A 20,002-nucleotide genomic window follows, 5' to 3' on the forward strand; every position below is an offset into this window, starting at 1 on the left:
AATTTCGTTGTACGTGTCACAATGACAATAAAATAAAGCTTTTTCTTCTTCTAATATTGACACGGTGGCTTCAGGACTCCTTTTTTCAGTTTATTGTGTTGTAGATTTAATTATGGAAGGGTAAAACTGCTAGTTTTGCTCATCTACACTCAAGTGAAAACATGTTTTTAGAAATTTTGACAGGTTTATTAATCGAAAACTGAAGTCTCTGCTGCTGCACAGTATACCAGTCAAAAATGTGGACACACTTTCTCATTCACTTTGCAGTGAAAGTGTGCCAAAACGTTTGACTGTTAGTCTATATCACGATGGATCATATGTGTTCACTGTCATGCACAGGATTATATAGTGTGCTTTAGTCCAAAGAATCAGCATAATTAGCTCTAGAAATCCACCATGTTGTGATGTGTTTTCAATTAATTTTTAACCTTTATTTCCCCCCGGGTAGGTTCTCCGAGAGGCCACCTCTCTGTTGCAGGTCGCTTTCACACAATTACACATTCATGCTGGGCCAGAACTACCACGGATTTAGGATTAAGCGCCTTGCTGCAGGGCACCACAGTGGTGTTGATGAGGGTGGGACCGGTCTGTGCCATGCAGGTTTAATCCTGCTGGTCTCTGGCTACCGCTGCCCCTTTTGCCCTGTATTACTGTGTGCTGTAAACTCCTCTCTGCATCATTAAAACTCCCAACACAGTAATGAGGACACGACCCAAGTGTAGGAACAACAGTGTGATTTCAGGTAAGAACTTTCAATATTTGAGGTTTTAAACTGGAGTATAGCAGCTACTATTTGTGGCCAGCCAATCAACATTTTGTTTTGTATTAAACCATATATATTTCATAGGTTAATCTATGTAGGCTCATTGTTTATACTAAATTATTACTGAGGTCCTGTTCTTGGTATTTCTGTCTGAATTTGGGGGTTTAGATTTGGTTGGAGTATACATTCTACAATTTTAGTGGGTATTTTAAAGGCAAATATGAGTATTTTAGCCTTGATGATGGCACGTTTTTACCACTTTTAGGACAGCAAATAAATTGTGACAATAAGGAGTTAGTTTTCCTTAATTACTCCAGATTTCCAAAAAATACAGGTAAATATTCATAGTATTATTTTACTTCACCGATTTTAACATTTAGACCCAAAAACCACAGATGGAGGATTATGTTGGAGCAGTAGTAGCTCTCTGTTCATCAAAGGTGCAAATACTGGAGAAAGTGATGTCACTGTCCACACTGTCACTTTAATTTCAGCGCAGTCCAGGGGGCTGGATCGTGTTTTTTCCTTCTTGGAGTTGGAGCTTTGCGCCAACCACAGCAGCAGGAGATTGAATGAAGTGTCTTTGCAGGGTGCGCGCCGCACGGAGGATTCCGTGCTTACCTGTTCAAGATGTCAGAGATGTACAGCCAGGACGCGTCATTATTTTTTGAGCTCTTGAGAGGGCGGATTTGAGGCTCGCCACATTTCTGTGGTTGCTGTTTAAAAAACAGCTGCAGGGCCTCGAGAAACCAATCTCCGCCTTGATGGTATCGGGACGGCAACGCGCTGCTCAAGCGACTGGTGGCTCTCTGCGCGGATGATAAAGAACTTGAGAAAGGAAATGGTCAAGATGGCAGCTGTGTACGGAACGATTAAGCTGATGCGGTGGCATTAGATGCAGTAATTCTCATTTTGCTTTGGCATGCACGTCGCGGGGTCGTGGTGCAGGACGCGGGCGCTTGTAAAGGAACGCCGTGTGGATCCCTTTAAGACTGCTGGTTCTTCCTATGTTTAACTCACATTTCGAGAAACTGCAATGTATGTATGTATGTATGGGTGTGGACTGTGCACGAGAAAGGGCAATGTTTTGTTAATGCTGGTCAGACCGATCGGCTCTCGGCGCTGTGGATAGACGCCTCGCTGGAGGACCTATAGAAAGACACGTGCTGGGACTGGGCTGTAGGCTGGACATTTGCATATCGTGCATAGTAAATAAACTTCACGAAGCCTGCACACAACATTGATGGAATGCGCCCTGAGTGATTTTATTACCCTTTGTGCCGAGATATCGCGATTAACATGGCTGAGGCGCAGCACAACGGCAACGAGCCTCCTTTAAACGTTGAGATTGATCCGGATTTCGAGCCCCAGAAACGGCCACGGTCTTGCACTTGGCCCCTGCCCCGTCCGGAGTGTGGTGCGGGCAAGCCTGGGACAAATGACACTGACGTAATCCCCGAAGAAGAGGATGATGAAGGTGGCAACGCTGGGAGCGGCGCTGCTGAGGCATCCAGCGGTGGTGCCATCAGACCCCGGGAACCGAGCAGCAACAGCTCTATCTCGCAGCCTGTGGAGGTCCAGCTCGGCCCTTGCAAAGAGGAGGGCGCCGACGGCTCGCCTTCCTCCGCGCAAACCCCCGCCGCGGCTCTGGGCGGCTCTGCCTCCCAGCAGCTGAGGAAGTCCTCCGCTCGCAGGAACGCCTGGGGCAACTACTCCTATGCTGACCTCATTACCCAAGCCATAGAGAGCTCCCCCGAGAAAAGACTGACCTTGTCCCAAATCTATGACTGGATGGTGAGGTCTGTGCCGTATTTCAAGGACAAAGGCGACAGCAATAGCTCCGCAGGCTGGAAGGTGAGTGGTGACATGCTGGCACGGTTGCCATAACAAAAACCATACCGTGGTCATGTAAATAAATACCCAATGCACCCAGCTAGTGGTAATACACGGAGGAGGAGAGCTCAAACAGAGGCCGTGCTGTTTGCACACACCCCGTTTATAGTGGGATTATTTTAGGTGATTATTTTTAGCTTTATTCTAAGGAATATTTGGGTGTCGGTGTAAATTGTCAACAGGGAATTGGGAAATATGTGGCTGCCTGATAAGCACACGGTATTAAATTACTTGTGTCCCAAGTTGCTGTCAAAATATAAGGCCACACTTGTAATAGAGTGTGCATCAAATTACACACACAGTTAGTTCTGCACCTAAAATATCAGCACACTCTAAACACAAGGCAGCAGATATGAAAGTGGAGACTTGAAATAGGCAATGCAAAGTTAATTTCACTTTCAGAAAAACTGCTCACACTGCAGCACAGGGGCTTCTTACAAGCTTCAGCAGGGCCCTTCTGTTGGATTTTAAGGATTAGTTCTCTCTGGAAAACCAATTCATCTGTCATGGAGTCAAGTCTGATGGTAGCTTTGAGCTCTGCAGGATTTAAGCATGGGGGTAGAAAAACTGGAAATAGGTTTGTAACCCGGCACAACTGTAGATGCGGGATGCAGGCTGATTCCGGAGAGTTTCTACATGAAGAAATTACACAAACTGTGAAGATTGTACGTTTTAAACGCTCTTTGACATGATGGGAATTAGCTTATTAAATATGAGCGGAGTGCTGAGAAACAAATTGGTGCTAATAACTGATTAATCTGCACATAATCATGTTTTTAGGTAATTGTACAGATTAGTGATTGTCACTTTTCATTCATACTTGGATGTTCATTTTCCACCAGATGCATTTAGACAGATTTTGGCTTGCAGAAGAAAGAGTTAATGTTAGGGTTTCAGAAGTGCTGACTTCAGCAGTTCCTAGGAGATGCTTTGTAGCTGTGTGACATTCAGCTATCAGCTTGAGGTTGGTCATTCCTCAGATGGACTACAGGGTTGTAAATCTAGACCTGTCACACGTCTCGATCTGAACTGATTCGCCGATGTTTTTTGTCTGTAGCTGAAGTGTGATGATACATTTTTAAATTTCCTTTTAGTTGTTGTGCATCCCACCTGCTGTAAATATCCAGCTTCCTCTGTGGATGATCAGTGAGCAGCTTGGTCGTGCTGTGTGGCACACTGTCTTTTCATGTGGCCTTGGCACAAGAATCAGTCAGCTGACTATAAATTATGTAGGTCAATGTGTAGCAGTGTGAGAGAAGCTCAGTGTTTCTCTTTGGATCTGGCTCTGGCTAAACTGGCATTGCTCCAGTACCCGCTCGGAACGAGGCTTTGCTCAAAGGGTGCTGCAGCACTGCTGTGACTGCATGGGGGAGGGGAAGGCAGGAGTGTGCTCTTTCTGATTTATCTTTAAAACATTATGGCTCATACTGTACTTACTTGTGTGGGCATTCAGAAAGTGTAACTTTCTTGTAAGGCTTAACAGATACAGTCCAGCAGCTCATGATACAGAATCCTCCTTAAACATCCTCAGTTCATCTTCAAGCACAGTAAGGTCCTGTAGCCTTTACTAGCTGTATACAGGAGGACAATAAAAGCAACACCCATATAGCTCTGTAATAAAAAACCAGCCTTTATGAAGCCTAACGTTCACTTTTTGTGGCGTCAGACTGTATTGAATTCTGTGGTCATTTTTGAGGTTTTATACTGTATGTACTGAACTGTTACATACTGTTATCATATCCAGCTGCTGTCATACAGTGGAGCAACACTACAATTTTATGGTCCAACAAATGACCACAGAGTTGAATCAAAGCCTCCTTGACAGTCGACAAACAATGAAGTATCACAAAGGTTTATTTGCTTATTGCAGCGTGCGCTGGATTGCATTAGATTGAATAAGACAGGTGTTGCTGTTATCGTGTCCACTTGTTGTAGGTCATGGGATGATTAACATGTTGCAATATTTGGCTTGCTTTTTGTGTTTATACACCAGTGTTGTTCAGGTCCTGCTGACAAATGTGAAAATAGATACTGTGCTTGTTGATGGTCTAAGGCGGTTCTTGAGTAATAAACCTATAAACATGACTGGTCAGAATTTGTCAGTACTCAAATCCTGCTAAAGATACAGGGATGAAAACCAATTCACAGGATCTGACATTGTGACAGATCCATTTTAAATAGTTAAAAAAACGTATGAAACTTACTATTTCTGCCACAGTTTTCTTTTAGTCATGGTGAGCACCATAATTTTTGCATAATCTCTTTAATTCTATTGAGCTTCATGCAGTGAGGTGGCTTTGATGCAGGTGTAAAAATTGGAGGTGCAGTCCGCAACTCAAAGCTATCCATGTTGCAATGATGTAAAATGAAAAGCAGATGAGATTCACCAGTGAAAAGCTATAAATAGGGATTCTTATTGTGTTTTTGATGGTTAAGTGACTTTAACCATCAAACAGCTATTAAAAGATAGTTGGTGTTTGTTTTTCTGTCAAACAAGTAGTCGATTAATCGACTCACTGCTTCTAATTGGCCTTGTTTTAACCCATTTTCTCTGCCAAAACAAATTGGTGTCTGATGTTTAGAGGGTGGAAAAAAGAATGTTGGTGTTAGGTTGACTATAAGGAGCCAAAAACACTCATGGATGGGTCTTTTGTGCTGTAGTTTTTAAATTCCAAATCTAGAACGACGGCAACAAAATGGTGAAACCATGACCTTACGCTGACCTCTGTAAATGCCCTAAGTCACTGTAGCACTGGCATTTGTGGAAATAGTTCACTGGATGTAGAGATGTTTCTTCAGCGGTGTTAAACTCTGTTTCCTTGTAGCTGCAGTTTGGGTGATATTTTATGGTTATTAGTGTAGATTTTCTGAAAGTTACTCGGGAGACTTCCAGAGCAAAATCCTTTGAGGCTTATTTATGAACCGCTGGAGAAACACCCATGTCCTCTACGCTGGGCTTTCATATGAATGCTCTCCCATTCTTTGGTACATTTAATTGTGTATTATCGACTGCCTCGTCACAGGTGCTGGCAAAGGTAAAAGGAAGGAAATCTAAACCAAACGAACACAGAGTTGCTCCCTATGAACGTATTATTAACACCTGCACTGCTGTGACATTTGGAGCACCCTCTCGATCTTTTTGGGGCTCTTCATCAAGCAGTCTGAGATTTTTCTAATTAAATGATCGACTCAGGATTCTCGGTATAAACCCAGATAATGCATGTGGACACACTCCTAATGGCAGCAGGACTGTGTTAAAGAATAAAGCACCTTATGAAAAATGTTAAACTCATAATAGCCAACATCATGAAAGCAAGATCCAGATTTTATCCATAAAGGGGATTCTCCTGCAATTTACTATTGCACTTGAATAAATTTGGGGGGCTTTAATGGTCAAAATAGCTAAAAAGGAAACCAAGATATTCTGACTTTTATTCTGTAGGACATTTTCCAAAACATTCTAGTTTCTACCTTTTCCATCATGCAATCAGATGTATCTTTTTATTAGACCCTTACTGTCTGGTAGTTTGGATGATGACATCCAAGACTTAGCCTAATAAAGCTCCTCCAGTATCACAGAAGAGTTTATACAGCTACTTCTGCTGTACAGGTTGAGTAGTTTTCCTTGTGACTGTGTAAAATCCATAGTACAGGGTTTTCCCACAGGTATGTCACACGTATGGAAACCAGTGGAATGTTCCTTATGGAGGTTCATCTGCATGGAATCAGCTTCCATAAGTAATTAAGGAAATAAATAATATATATGTCTGTAAAATTATTGAAGCAATATTTTTTCAATTCAATATAGACAATAAAATCAACAATGTTTATTTATTTTCAAGCATGTAAAGATAAAATAGCATTACAGATATAAAATTGTGAAAAAAGAAAGGAAAAAAAGAAAAACAAAACAAAAAATAGTGCATATACAATGCAAGAAAAAGAACTAGTAACAATATAAGGACAAAATAGTACACAATTCACTCATATCTCATTCATAAAGTACATTACAGACACTACCACCATTACATGCTTGAAAGGGAGTAGAAAGAAGTACACACTTATCTAGTTCTACCCCCTTTCTTAGACCATGGTATAGTTATGTCAGCTCAAATCCACAAGATTAATGCAAAGTCTATACATGAATTTTATTATTATACACCACACCTCTAATATTCCTATATAATCTGCACTTATGCCTCATCTTTCCTATACCTTGAAATACAGCCTCTTTTTATATATATATATATATGTGAGTGTGTGTGTGTGTGTATGTATGTATATATTTAAACTTTTATTGTATCCTCCATCTCGCATTAAACAGTTTTTGAATTCCACCTGGCAACTGATTGTTTCTAACTTTATACATAAACACAGCTGATTTGTATTCCACTAGATCAAAGAATTTTAACAATTCAAACTGTATGAATAATGCACTGGTATGATCCCGGTATCCAAGCTTATGGACAATTCTTATGGCCCTTTTCTGAAGTAGAAATAATGACCGCAGTGAACCTTTATATATATTTCCCCAACTCTCAACATAATAATCTAAATACAGTAAAGAACAATAAAGAATGCGAAGTGACTTCCAATCCAGAATATGTTTCACTCTCGCCAGTATGGAAATGCTTTTAGCCATTTTGTTTTGTATATATTTAATATGGGGTTTCCAGCAAATTTTGTCATCAATAATAACACCTAGAAATTTCATTTCATAAACTCTTTCTATATTAACACCTCCAACCATTACTTGGATTTGATTGTCCAGCCTATAATTACCAAATACCATGAATTTAGTCTTATCCAAATTTAGTGATGATTTGTTTGTATCACAAAGTTTCTTTACCTTATCAGTTTCCAGCGTATTCAAGTCCAAATGTTGCTGGAAATTCTCACCAGAAGCCCATATGGTAGTATCATCAGCAAATAACACAAATTTCAATAATTCAGATACATTACATATATCATTGATATATAAAATAAAGTTTAAGACTCAAAACTGACCCCTGGGGGACACCACATACAATGTCCAAGTGTTTTGACTGGTACTCACCCAACTTCACAAATTGACGTCTCTTTGTCAAGTAGCTTCTAACCGAATTCAGATCCATCCCTCTAATCCCATACCTTTCTAATTTGTCAATTAGTATTTCATGATTAATTGTATCAAATGCTTTTCTTAAATCAATAAATATTCCCAATGTATGTTTCTTATTATCCATGGCACTAGTAACATCTTCTATCAGTTCAATTATGGCCAGAGATGTTGATCGATTCAATCTGAAACCATATTGACTTTCTTAATTTTGTTAGTAGTCTGTTTTAAAGTTAAACATGCTTATTTCTGAGGGTATAATTATTTGTATGAATGCAAAAGGTATTAACATTTGAATAATTATTTAGATTTGTGTACTGAACAAATGTTTTAATTGTGATGATGTTTGCATTCATTTTTGTTATTTCTTTTAACTGAGCCCCAGGAAGACTAGCTACCCTGGTTGGAATCTAACTGGGTATCCAATAAACCAATAGTTGGGTTTTATACTGTTCAGCATCTCAAGTGCTTAAGAAATAATGCTTTGACAAATATTGTAATTAAATATGAGGCTACATTAAATTTTTTTCATCCATTTAATTGCAGAATTCTATCCGACACAACCTGTCTCTCCACAGTCGTTTTGTGAAAGTCCAGAATGAGGGAACAGGGAAAAGCTCCTGGTGGATGGTCAACCCTGAAGGTGGGAAAGGAGGCAAAGCTCCCAGACGACGGGCTGTATCAATGGATAACAGTAAGTACATCAAAGGAGCTCGAGGACGTGCCACCAAGAAGAAGGCCGCACTGCAGGCCGCTCAAGATGGCAGCTCTGAGAGCTCCTCCAGCCTTTCCAAGTGGACGGGAAGCCCCACCTCTCGCAGCAGCGATGAGCTGGATGCCTGGACAGACTTCCGATCCCGAACCAATTCCAATGCCAGCACACTCAGCGGTCGTCTGTCCCCAATCCTGGCCAACCTGGAGCTGGATGAGGTGCCTGATGATGACTCGCCCCTCTCCCCGATGCTGTACTCCAGCCCTAGCAGCATGTCTCCATCCACAGGGCCCACAGGGCTCTCTGACCTGGCAGGTACCATGAACCTCAACGACGGGCTCTCTGACAACCTGATGGACGACCTTTTAGACAATATCAGCTTGACAGCATCCCAGCAGCCTCCTCCTGGAGAGGAAGAAAATGGAGTCAACAGCCATGGGAGCTCAGTGTTTACCTTTAGCTGCTCAAGTAGCCCCTCTGGCAGCTATGGGCCAAACCCACTGTTCAGCCCATCGTCCATCACAAGCCTGCGGCAGTCGCCTATGCAGACCATCCAGGAAAACAAACAGACCACCTTCTCCTGTATCTCACACTTCAGTGATCACCAGACCCTGCAGGATATGCTCAGCCTGGACTCCCACAGCCACAGCAATGTCATGCTCACTCAGTCCGACCCACTGATGTCGCAGGCCAGCACTGCCATCGCCCTGCAGAACTCTCGCCGAAATGCCATGCTGCTGCGCAAAGACCACATATTGGTGAACCACACCAGTGCTGGTCCAGCCCAAAGCTCTTCAATACCTGGTTGGCAAGCAGGCTTGTCAACCTCTGTCAACAATGCTGGTCACCCTGACGCCAAGCAGCCACACCTGAAGTCTCCCAGAAAGAATGTCTCTATGCAGCTTGGCTCTGGTTTGTCCGGCCAGGACCGCTTTACCGCCGATTTGGACCTTGATGTGTTCAATGGCAGCCTGGAGTGTGACATGGACTCCATCATTTGCAATGAACTGATGGACGCAGATTGCCTGGACCTCAGCTTCGACTCCCGACTTACATCCGCCCAGAACGCCAACAGGAATTCAGGAAGTTTCTCGAGCTCGAAACAGACCTCCCCTCAGACCTGGGTCCCAAGCTGAGAAGCTCAGTCAGAACTCAGCATGAGTAAAAAAAAAAAAATAAAAAAAAAAATGTGGGGAAAATATAAATTGGGGTTCATTGTCATGGATTGTGCAACTAGAGGAAAGCAAGTATGTAAAAGTGTATTCATGTAATTTTTCCATTATTTTTAATGTGAGGCATTAAGTTCAGTACTGTATTTCAAGTGTCTGAAAAACACAAACTGGTGTCTTTACATTGAATTAAATTTAAAAATGCCTGGGCGGTGTGAACAACAGCACTGAATGGAAGTACAGGCCATTTTGTTAAAATTATATGAAAAACATCAACTCATGTTAGTCTCAGGGAATCACTTATTTCACAAAGCGATACATGAAACTGAAGAAGAATTATGCTTTTGTCCTGCGCGCCCTCCCCTCTCACACCGTTTCATATCCAAACTAACATGTTTGCCAAACCAGCTGTCAGCCTGTTGGTGGGTGACAGCCTGTTTACAGAAAAAAGCTGCAGAGAATGTTACAAAATTATGTTCCAGTAGAGGATGCGTGGCAAGCTTTTTTTTTTTTTAAAGTTTCTTTGAGAGACTTGCCTAAATGGACTAAAAATTTCAAAAGAAGTGTTGATGAAAAGCTTTTTTCCCCCCATTGATGCACCGAGTCACGCACCAAATATCAATGTGCTAACATGCGAACTGATCTTCATTGTGTGGTTTTTGTATGTAATGTTTTATTTAGAAAATTTTACCCTGTGATTTTAGTGACATTACTGTGAATTATGTCCTTTCTTAGGAGGTGCATTACTGAATTCTTAATAATATGTATTTTCTGCTGCAGATCCATTTCCACCATCTTCCCCATTCTTTCTCTTCCACTTACTGCAATATTGGAAGTACTACTCAGCATAGAGAGTTTAGGACAGAATTAAGGTCATGATTTAGTGCTAGTTGACATCATTACATTAGCAGACACAGGGGACTACAGACGGGTGACATGTTAAAGAAAAAAACCTGATGGAATGGTCTCTTCAATGATGACGGTGCCTCCATCCACAGGGCACAGGAACTTAATGAATGGTTTGGGATTTTGGCCCAAGTGTCAGATAGCATCTCTACCACCACTGTCAAAACACCACATGAGGGGATATCTTCTGGAAGAATGGTGTTCATCCATCCAATGGAGTTCAGAGACTTGGATAGTCAATGCCAAGGTGCACTTAAGCTGTTCTGGTGGCACATGGTGGCCCATCACCACTAAGGCACTTTATGTTGTGTTTTCCCTTTCATTTGTCACCTGTCTGTAGTTGGAATACCATAACTACACTCGGAGTGTCCACAGCTCTCTACTACCAGTATTTTGGTGTCTGTTACAGTAATTTGAAGGAGTTCTTGGTGCTATAAATAAGAGATAGCAGGGAGGGGCTGCAGATGGAGCATCGTTAGTAGCCTCCCCTTTGTTATCAGCACTATAGCAGGTGCTGGGGAAAATAGTGTTTCCAACTTTGTGAGAGGAGCTTATGTAGTATCTTAGAGCCATTTTGCCATTTGTGAAAGAAACCACAGTATTTTAAAGATTGCCAAAATATTTCTGCATTTAAATAAATGGGAATAGGAGGAAATACAGTGTATAAATAGTGCTATAGGTGCAAAAAAACATCAGCACAGTTTTTGTAGGAACAGCAGGATGATTTTTTTTTATTATTTACATATTTTAACTGATGGAAGCAGAGGGAATTTGTCTCCTTGCTAAATTGAAGATGGCATTTAAAAAGATTTTATTTATTTATTTTTTTCATGTTAAGACAGTTTTCCCCCATGTATAGTGGGTTAGAGCTGTGTAAAAGCACTTTAGTGTTAATGGTCGGTTCACATCACAATGAGAAAATCAAAATGTTCCATCCTCTTGAATTTAACCAACATTAATATGAGACATTGAATCCCATTAGCTTAATTTATGGTTTAACAAAAATACATTCTGCACAAATGTGGTTCCAGATATCATTTTTGTAGCTTCAGGTGAATGATTTCATCTTAGAAAACACAAAACTTCATCTTTTTCTGCATTAAATTGGAGTAACATTCACTACCAGTAGTCATCCTTCATTTCTTCCTATTGCTCCTACAAAAAAGAGACATCAAGTTGACATGTCCAGTTGTGATTCCAGTTCCTATATTGGTTGTATCAGAGATGGTGCATGTAAATAAAGCTTGAAGAACATATGAAAAGGTGGAGTTTTTATATCTTCTTTTATTTCTACCCATAGAGGAATTGCACAGCTGCAGACTTGACTCTGCAGGCACTTTGGAGGTTGATTTGCTATTGGATAATCACATCATGAGCTAAGAACCAATCATATACTGTATCCAAGAGGAATGGCCACACTGAGATTAAGTCAAGGTTTGTGAAAACGGGAGCTTTGATTGCTGAGGTAGATACTACTCAACAACTAATGCACTGTGAATGATGTTATGTTCATTTATTGTATTGCAAATTACAGTTAAAGTGCAGTTATCTAAAAAGCCCAATAGCACTGACGTCCTGTTATTGCAACCTTAAAAAAAGGAGGATAGTGAAACATTAGAGCCCTCTGCAGTTCAAATGCAGTCACTGTCTGTCCAGATAGCAGACAGGAAGCCTGGCTGCATGGATGGTCGTCTCTATGGATACGCCACAACAAGTCAGTACAGAAGACAAGATTTGGCAGAAGTAAAAGAGTTGCCATTTTTTCAGTTTTTATTTCTAATATTTTCGGTTTCTAAATGTGTTGATCTTGAGTAACAGGGTCTGCCATGTGTGATATATACAGAGTTTCCTTCTCTGTCAAAGTGGAGCAGATGGAGGCAGAGCTGTCGCATCAACTCTCAGCACTCAGGGAGGAAACTGAGGAAAATGGATTTCCACGGGGAGCAGTGCACAACAAATTCTACAGGTCTGGAAGCTTGGTGGTGGTTATGATTATTTAATGTGAAATCCTGTGTCAGATAACATTTGCAAATAATATTTAATGTTTGAGCTTCCCTGTGCAGAATGATGAATATACTGTATGTCTACAAGTTGACTGCTGAAGGGGCAAAATTTCTTTCTACTCTCCATCAAATCTGAGTTTAGGACAGTACATACAATATAAGCATGATTTTGAGACATTACGATTAGCTAACCGATATCCAGCAAATTACACAAGTGTGGAGTGAAAACTTCCAGTACACACACACTAAAAAGTAGGAGACGTCCTGTGTCCACAAGTTGATCCTTTTTACATTAGCAATATTTTCTTGTTGAGTCTTCAATTTTTTATGGAAGGATGTCATTTTAAGCCTTTAAAACTTTTTCTGAAAAAACAGAAAACAGACAAATTATACAGTGTTTATCTTTAATGTCTGTTTTTAATGTATTTAGATGACCAGGTCAGTAGGATTTAAGTAAAATGTATTCTCATTAAAAATAATTTACTGAAAAAAAAAGATTAAATGTGCAATTGTTAGTTGATTTTAATTTCTTTGGGTGTTTGAACATTTTGTTAAAAATAGACAGAGAAAGACCATCTTTATCTCTTAAAGCATCTCTGGAGGGAATCCTAAATGCTTGTTTTGAAAACGTTTGACTGCCAGGTAAATGGAGCCTATGTCGAATTTATTCTCCGTAAAAAAACGATTTAAAAATTATGATAAAATGCCTAATTGTTTGTTTTCACAATGTTTTGTGCATCAGCTGCCATTTGTCTCACTTGGGAAATCCTCATTCATCTTTAGGCTGTCTATCATCTAGGTGGCGGTAGCGTAGCTTAGCTGTTAGTCTACCGCGTTAGCCCACACTAATGGGGCCACGGTAGCTTTGACGTATCTCTGGACAGCGACTCGCCTTGACCTTGTGAGTTCACTGGATGTATTTAAATAACGTTGACGGTTTCTTAACTTCTCCTCTAGCGCCAGCATCAGGCTAAAACATTTTAGTTTCTCTTGTACTTTGGTTTATGACCAAATACCTATAAAACTGATATCACTTAGGTTTACCAAATGTTAGCATGCTAACACGTTACCCTTAACTGTCGCTGTGAGCGTTTAGCGTGCTGTTAGCAGTTAGCTAAAGACCACCAGGTCCGCAAGTTACATTTCGTTTAAAAACGTCTACATGAGAGTAGAAGGGTAAATACTAAAACTGTAGCACAGTAGAGGCGCGTGAAATTGATTGAATTCGGTAATGAAAAAAAGCAGTATCCAGTTAAATTTTGCTAACATTAGCCACCATATGCAAATGTTACTGGTAATACTTGAACAAGTAGCCAAAGGCTGTAGCAGTAAAACTCAGAATGTTAAGCGTGCATCTTGCTGTTTTTGAATTTAGTTTTGAAACTGTTATATCATTTTTTTTAAAGTTTCATAGTCCTGTTTTAAAGAGTGTTTTATTAATTGCAAGTTCTCTTTCAGTTCTGTCCCACCTCCAAAAGATGTTTCTTACTTCCGTTTGGAGAGGGAACATGCCCTGAGGAGAGGACTTCAGGTGAGACTGGATCTGCAGTTTGTATTTTTATCAAGGACAGTCTGGGGGTTAAATTAATTTGTCAGTTTCTGTGTCATGACAAATGTAGAATTTTCAGATAATAAATAATGACAGTTGCACCCTGAACATCACTGGGTTTTTTTGCAGATTTGCTTATCCTTTTCTGGCTATCTGTGTTGTCCTGGTTGCAGGTGGCTGAAGCTTTACCAGTTCAATCTCAAGCAGCTGTGATGCAGAGAGAGCTGGAAAGCTGTTTGACTCTAGAGTACACACCTGACAGCCTGCCTCCTCTCCTGCACCAGGTGAGGATGACACAAGCACCACAGAAAAGGAACCTCAGCTAAAAGCAAGAGTTCATATGTAGCAGAACAGGCAATAGATTGGAATTATGAGATGAGAGATAAACAATTTTCCTGGTTGTATTTGTATTACAGTTTTTTACAGACAGATCATATCACTTGGCTCAGATCAAATATCTGCTCATGCTGAGATGGAGGAGATTTTGCCGCCACACCAGCGTCATTGAGAGGCTTTATTCTCACTATAAGGTGACAGTGAAAAGACTTGTATCATTTAGCAAGCAAGGTTTTCTTTCTAGTTCTTCATCCTTATTAAATGTTTGACTGTAATGGTTATTTTGTGCTACTGCAGGGATATTGAGATTATTTATGTAGAATGTAAAGTGAGAAAATGTGACAAGAACATTTTAAATAAAAAAAAATCACTCTTATGTGTATAAAAAAAAGCTATATACAAACATACCAAAATGTATGAGAATCCCTCAGTATTGGATTTTTCAAGCTCTGTCATCTTCACCAGATCACATAAGGCATGCTTTCTCTCAGGACCAGGTGTTATACTTGACCAGTGAGTACGAGGACACCGTTGAGAGAGCTCGCAGACTGTCTGTGAGCAGAGAGATGATGCTCACCGGCCAAAGAAACCCTGCCAACCTGCTCACTCACGACGATGTGGTCATCTACCTCCGGTGGCTCGTCTGCCATCTGCACTCAGTTCAAACCATTCACAACTTCCTCAGGGTAAAAATCCACCACCAGTTTAAATGCATCAGTTTTTGTTGTCCAATGTGTTTTATTTACAAATTTTTTTGTTTTCATTAATGCACATTCACATAATTAACCTACTTGAGTTAATTCTTTTTTTTTATAGGTGCTTCACTATATACCATCTTGTGAAAGGAGAAATGAAGAATTTCAGCCTACAGTCATGAAGGAGGAGGAGACTTCACACCAAACTCAACATGCTGACGGTGAGACACAAACCAGCAATAACCTGAGAATCTATTTAGAGACACTGACGATAGATTAAAATTGAAATTGAGTAATGTTAGCTGAAATATAGCAAAGTCCTCTGGGGATGAGGAATATTTCAGTAACTTTAATGGGAATTTGTCCATTAGATTTTGATATTTCTTGTCTATAAGTGGAAGTTTGTGATGGATGGCAGCTCTAAGAAAGTTCAGGGTGTAACAAAAATATGATTTGCAGGCATGATAATATATCTACAATTTCATGACAGCTGGACAAATTCAGTTATGTATCTGGTTGAAATTTTCAGAACAACTATTAAATGGATGTGCCAGTGAGATTATTTTGCCATATGCAATTTTCTAAGTCGAGAATGAACTATGAATGATCCTCTGTGAATCTTGACTAGTTTCCAAAAAAAAAAGAAAAAAAAGTTAAAGTTTGGGGAAATTGGTATCAAAAGGTCTAATAACCAAATTCAATAGAAATTTTCATCTGGTAATCACAATACTCCTGATTTAAAAATAAATAAATTATGGCAGCGGCCAAGATACAGGTATCAGATAGCAGGTATAGCAATGTGAAAAAAATGAAATAACATAATAGGTCTCAAAATAATAGGGTGTAATGTTAAAATGCATCTACACAGGCAGGTCCCTATGTAAAAATCTAAATGTTGAAAAGGGGGACAAAAGCAAGGATGATATGAGAAGTTCAGATGTTAGGTTTTACTGTACATAGTGCACAGAAGTTGACACCAACTACACTGAACTCCAGGAGTTTCAGGACTGGCTGCTGCTGTTCCCCTGCACACTGTTCACTTGGAGGAGTTTCTAGCTGAGCTGCAGTCATTGATCACCTACTTCCACTTGTCCTATGATGTTGGAAAACTCAGGACCACTGCGGATGAGATGGAGTTGTTCAGTATGGTACTGTTGTTTGATGTGCTACAAACCTTAAGCACACTAATATACAAAGTTGTGCCACTGTGTATTTAAATAATGAAGATATAAAGTTGCTACTGTCTGATCAGGTCTGGAGGGAGTTCAGAACAATCTTCAGACACCAAGAGCAGATGGGAACATTTCCTCAGTACAACAGTTCCGAGGTGAAAGAGAGGCAGTGGGGCAGGCAAAGTGCGAGCATGGCTCTGAAGCAGGAGGCCAACTGGATCCCCTTCATTCAGGTTTGAAAAAGAATATGTAAAACCTGGGCCAAATAGTCTCTCCAAAACCCATATACATGGATAGATGGTATTGGATTTGTTAAAGTATCAGGGTATCAGGGTTCCCACTTCCTAGAAAACCTGGAGGTTTTTAAAACCAGTTTTCTAGTCATCGAAAAGTCATGCAAATTGAGATAAAATGTACAGTGTCCTGGAAAAACATACCTTCATCTTGGAAAATAATTTTCACATTTTTGTATTTTTCTTTTGCTGAGAGCAAACTGTCAGACCTCAGCATGAGCTGGCAGCTGAAATTAGGACAATGTTTGACATAAAGTTAGAATGACAAGGGCAGAAGTTTATGGCCTGTTTTTAGTAGTTTTTGTATGCTCTGAATACCCTCAACCACTAGCTGTTAAATGTACCACTTCATGTCAGGTTGAAGAGGATGTGAATAACTGGATGGGTAAAATCACAATGGAATGTAAGCAGCTTGGTAGTTGAAATGCAAAAATGTGTAAGTATTGGCTAGTAATGAGTTTTACCTTTAAACATGTTAAGATTTATTGCTCCACCACTTGAGGAATTATAGTTTAATGTTAATTGGCTAGCTGGATTGTTTTTGTGTTTTTTTTTGTTTTTTAACACAAGACAATCAGTGATAGAATGGACTAAGCCAAGAGCCTTTCTTGATGGTCAAGTGTACTCTTGAGTTGAATCTGAGTAAACAAATAATAAGCCGTTTGAAGATACTGTATAATAAGTCAAGTCTTAACTAATGAACACAAAACCTATCTTCTGCAGGCACTTTCCAAGATTATCGTTATCTGCAATGTCACCTACACAAATCCATTTAGAAATTGTAGGAAAAATACAGAACTCTTCTTGTATGTTACTCTGTTTATTATTGCTTAGTTTAATGTTGCTTAGTTATGCTAGCCTCCAGAGTCAGGTTTTTATTTTGTCACCTTAACCTGTGATATAAAAGAGACCATGGAGAGAGAGACAAGAAAACTGCAGAAAGCAAAGCTCGCATATTTAGTGAAACAGTCATGCACTGAGGGACTGAACATCTGCGTGTGTGTTTGGCAGAATGCGACAGACCTCAATAATCAATCAGCCATAAAGCACCTAAGGACTAGTTACACAGAAAAAGAATCATCATAGATTAATCCATATGATTTAAAAGAGGCTTCCACACAAAGGAATGTGTCCGTCTAGGATGTGATCCCCATTTAACATCACAGCCTTATGGCATTGAAAGTGTCCTGGAAAATTATTTCTTGAAAAGAGTGGGAGCCCTGAGTAAGAGAATAATCTTTTACTCTGTTTATGATAACCAAATTTTGTTCTAAATATTCCCTTTGCATTTGCAACTGTTTTTGTGTCTGGTCAGAGAAGTACCTTTTCACTATCTCTGCTTAATCCACCCTTTTTTTAAAAGTTTGTTTTCATTCGCTCATGTTTCAAGTTGTAAGAGTACATCAAGCGAAGGAGGTGGGAGAACAGAAGATTGTGACACTTTTATTTTCTTGTTTTGTTTGTTTTTTTAGGTGAAACCCAGGCGGGACCCATGGCAGCAGAAGCTCGTCATGAAGCTAAAAGAAAAGAAATCTGTAGATGAACTGCTGAAGATGCACTCCAGATTTCTTCAGGTAATTCTGCTGATCTGTTATCTCTGAATTAACATTTCCTTAAATTGGCATTTGATATTTATTTTTCTAATAGATTATTTTTTGGTGCTTTAATATGAGTTTTATTGACCACATGTAAGAAACATTTGCTCTTCTGGTTTCCCAACAAATGCAACCCTGCCATGTTTTGCTTCAGACATCAGCTGTTAACTTTTCATTGCTGTGTATCTGATCAGGTCCCTGATCTGTTCCGTGTTGCTGGAGCTCTTAAAGAACATGTCGCTCATGTTGGCGTCTTGCAGCCTACACCAAGCTCACCTGTCTCACACAGTAGTAAGACAAAACGATGCAACATCTCAGAGATATGGATGAGGATTTATAATGCTGCAAGCTTAACTCAGGCATGTATCATCATCTTTTCTGCTTAGATAGATGGATACAGTCTTAGCTTTCCTCAGTGCTGCCAATATATTAAATGTGACATTTGTCTTGTTAGGAAACACGCGATCAGTCGTCCACTTCCAGAGACAGAGCAGGGCATGATATAAGGAGTCAAACTTCAAGTGCAGCAAATGAAAGGTGCAAAGAAATTAACGTTAACTAATTAATGTTGCAATGTGATGTGGAACTTTTTCCTTTTTGGACAGGTAATTAATCAACAACCATTTGTGTTTTTAATCACAAATCATTTAAAACAGCTAAACATGATCTGCTCTCTGCTTCTCAAATAAGACTTCTTCAGTTTTATATTACTGTATATTTAATCTTTTTTGGTTTTCTCATCTGTTAACAAACAACCTGCAGACATTACTTTAGTCTTCAGAAACTTTAATAAGCATTTTCTTCTGATGCAATATATTGAGTAGTTGAAAAATGTTCTAAAAATTAGTAAGCGACTGTATTCCTGAGTTTAGTATTTGTGCAAGTAAAGTTTGGACTTGATAAATCAGAGAAAAAAAGAATGGTATTTACATAATTAAATTTTTTTTGTAAAACTTAATTTGGAGATGTAAACACTGAGGTCATCTCATAGCATCGTAACAGTTCAGTGCTTCTGCTCCTTCAAGAAATCACAGCTACTCTTTTGAGGACAGTCTGCATCTTCTGGGTCTGGATGACAGTTTGGAGGAACCTGGAATCATAAACCGAGGCGCTTACCTGTCCCTGATTTACCTGCGTCATCTCAAACTCAGACAGCTCCAGGTGAGGCAAAAAGTAGTATGTTCTGATGTGGCAGTCTGGTGGTGCGTAGGTATGTTCTGAGTGATGTCTGGTAGTTAGGGATCTAGTTATGCACTTTATAAAATGATTAACAATAGTCTGTCTTTATTTTTTCCCCTACAGAGAATTTCTCTCGGTTTGTTAAACTACCTGCGCTCTCTGGAGAGGACTTTGACCTTTGACCTGGCAGGTCTACAGCTGCAGGAACGAAAGCTGTGCAGCACCGCAGAGGAAACCGGCTGGATGAATGCAGCTAGAGGAGAACGAGGGGAGGCAGGAGGTCTTGGCTCGCTGCAGTACAGTCACAACACTCCTGTTGACTACAGAGTAGGAACATATCAAAGTGTGCAGTGTTGCTGTGTGTTGTTTGCTGTCCGCACATTACAGGATTTCTACTATGATTTGAAAATTCATGTCTTCACAAATTATAGATCAGTTTCTCTGTTGTAACAGTTTTAAAAAATCTTGGAAAAACTATTCAATAACAGATTAGATACATTTATTGATAGACATAAAATCCTCTCTGATTGCCAATATGGTTTTAGGTCGAACCGATCGACATCCCTGGCCATTACCGACCTGATGGAGGACATAACAAGTGCTATGGATGAGAGGAAATACACGATGGGAATATTTATT

The 20,002-nt window shown here is 39.8% G+C and overlaps 2 protein-coding genes across 13 annotated transcripts in view; both read left to right on the plus strand.

Moving 5' to 3' along the window:
* Window positions 1-488: 488 nt before the first annotated feature.
* foxo3a (forkhead box O3A) lies at window positions 489-10,774 on the plus strand. 2 transcript variants are annotated; one of them, XM_020608017.1, is made up of 3 exons: window positions 489-742; window positions 1,258-2,617; window positions 8,301-10,774. In XM_020608017.1, exons 2-3 carry the CDS (start codon window positions 2,063-2,065, stop codon window positions 9,600-9,602), a joined length of 1,857 nt encoding a protein of 618 aa, XP_020463673.1. In that variant the 5' UTR covers window positions 489-742; window positions 1,258-2,062; the 3' UTR covers window positions 9,603-10,774. The 2 variants fall into 2 exon arrangements, with proteins under 2 accessions (XP_020463673.1, XP_020463674.1); XM_020608018.1 differs by lacking the exon at window positions 489-742 and having other exon boundaries at window positions 1,241-2,617.
* Window positions 10,775-12,418: 1,644 nt separating this feature from the next.
* LOC109964611 (uncharacterized) overlaps window positions 12,419-20,002 on the plus strand; it is an 18,896-nt gene continuing 11,312 nt past the window's right edge. For 6 of the 11 annotated variants that reach the window (XR_002275537.1, XR_002275538.1, XM_020608040.1 and 3 more), the window contains exons 1-13: window positions 13,692-13,720; window positions 14,003-14,075; window positions 14,267-14,377; window positions 14,510-14,623; window positions 14,921-15,115; window positions 15,246-15,345; window positions 16,121-16,272; window positions 16,359-16,529; window positions 18,062-18,163; window positions 18,379-18,543; window positions 18,639-18,721; window positions 19,210-19,345; window positions 19,487-19,690. Coding sequence is in view for 9 of the 11 variants with exons in the window: in XM_020608040.1 (XP_020463696.1) it covers window positions 13,707-13,720; window positions 14,003-14,075; window positions 14,267-14,377; window positions 14,510-14,623; window positions 14,921-15,115; window positions 15,246-15,345; window positions 16,121-16,272; window positions 16,359-16,529; window positions 18,062-18,163; window positions 18,379-18,543; window positions 18,639-18,721; window positions 19,210-19,345; window positions 19,487-19,690 (1,620 nt within the window). In the remaining 2 variants the exon portion in view is untranslated. Of the gene's footprint in view, window positions 12,508-13,145; window positions 13,187-13,333; window positions 13,446-13,691; window positions 13,721-14,002; window positions 14,076-14,266; window positions 14,378-14,509; window positions 14,624-14,920; window positions 15,116-15,245; window positions 15,346-16,120; window positions 16,273-16,358; window positions 16,530-18,061; window positions 18,164-18,378; window positions 18,544-18,638; window positions 18,722-19,209; window positions 19,346-19,486; window positions 19,691-20,002 lie in introns of those variants that run through there. The other 5 variants (XM_020608044.1, XM_020608043.1, XM_020608042.1 and 2 more) reach the window with 5 other exon arrangements.

The sequence above is a fragment of the Monopterus albus genome, unplaced genomic scaffold (assembly GCF_001952655.1).
Source record: "Monopterus albus unplaced genomic scaffold, M_albus_1.0 scaffold90.1, whole genome shotgun sequence".
In the NCBI taxonomy this organism is placed as follows: Eukaryota; Metazoa; Chordata; class Actinopteri; order Synbranchiformes; family Synbranchidae; genus Monopterus; species Monopterus albus.

Excerpts from the sequence above, each read along its gene's own strand:
- foxo3a (XM_020608017.1), top strand. The coding sequence starts at position 2,063 with ATGGCTGAGGCGCAGCACAACGGCAACGAGCCTCCTTTAAACGTTGAG. Across the intron at positions 2,618-8,300 it reads ATAGCTCCGCAGGCTGGAAG|AATTCTATCCGACACAACCT; the intron begins GTGAGTGGTGAC and ends ATTTAATTGCAG.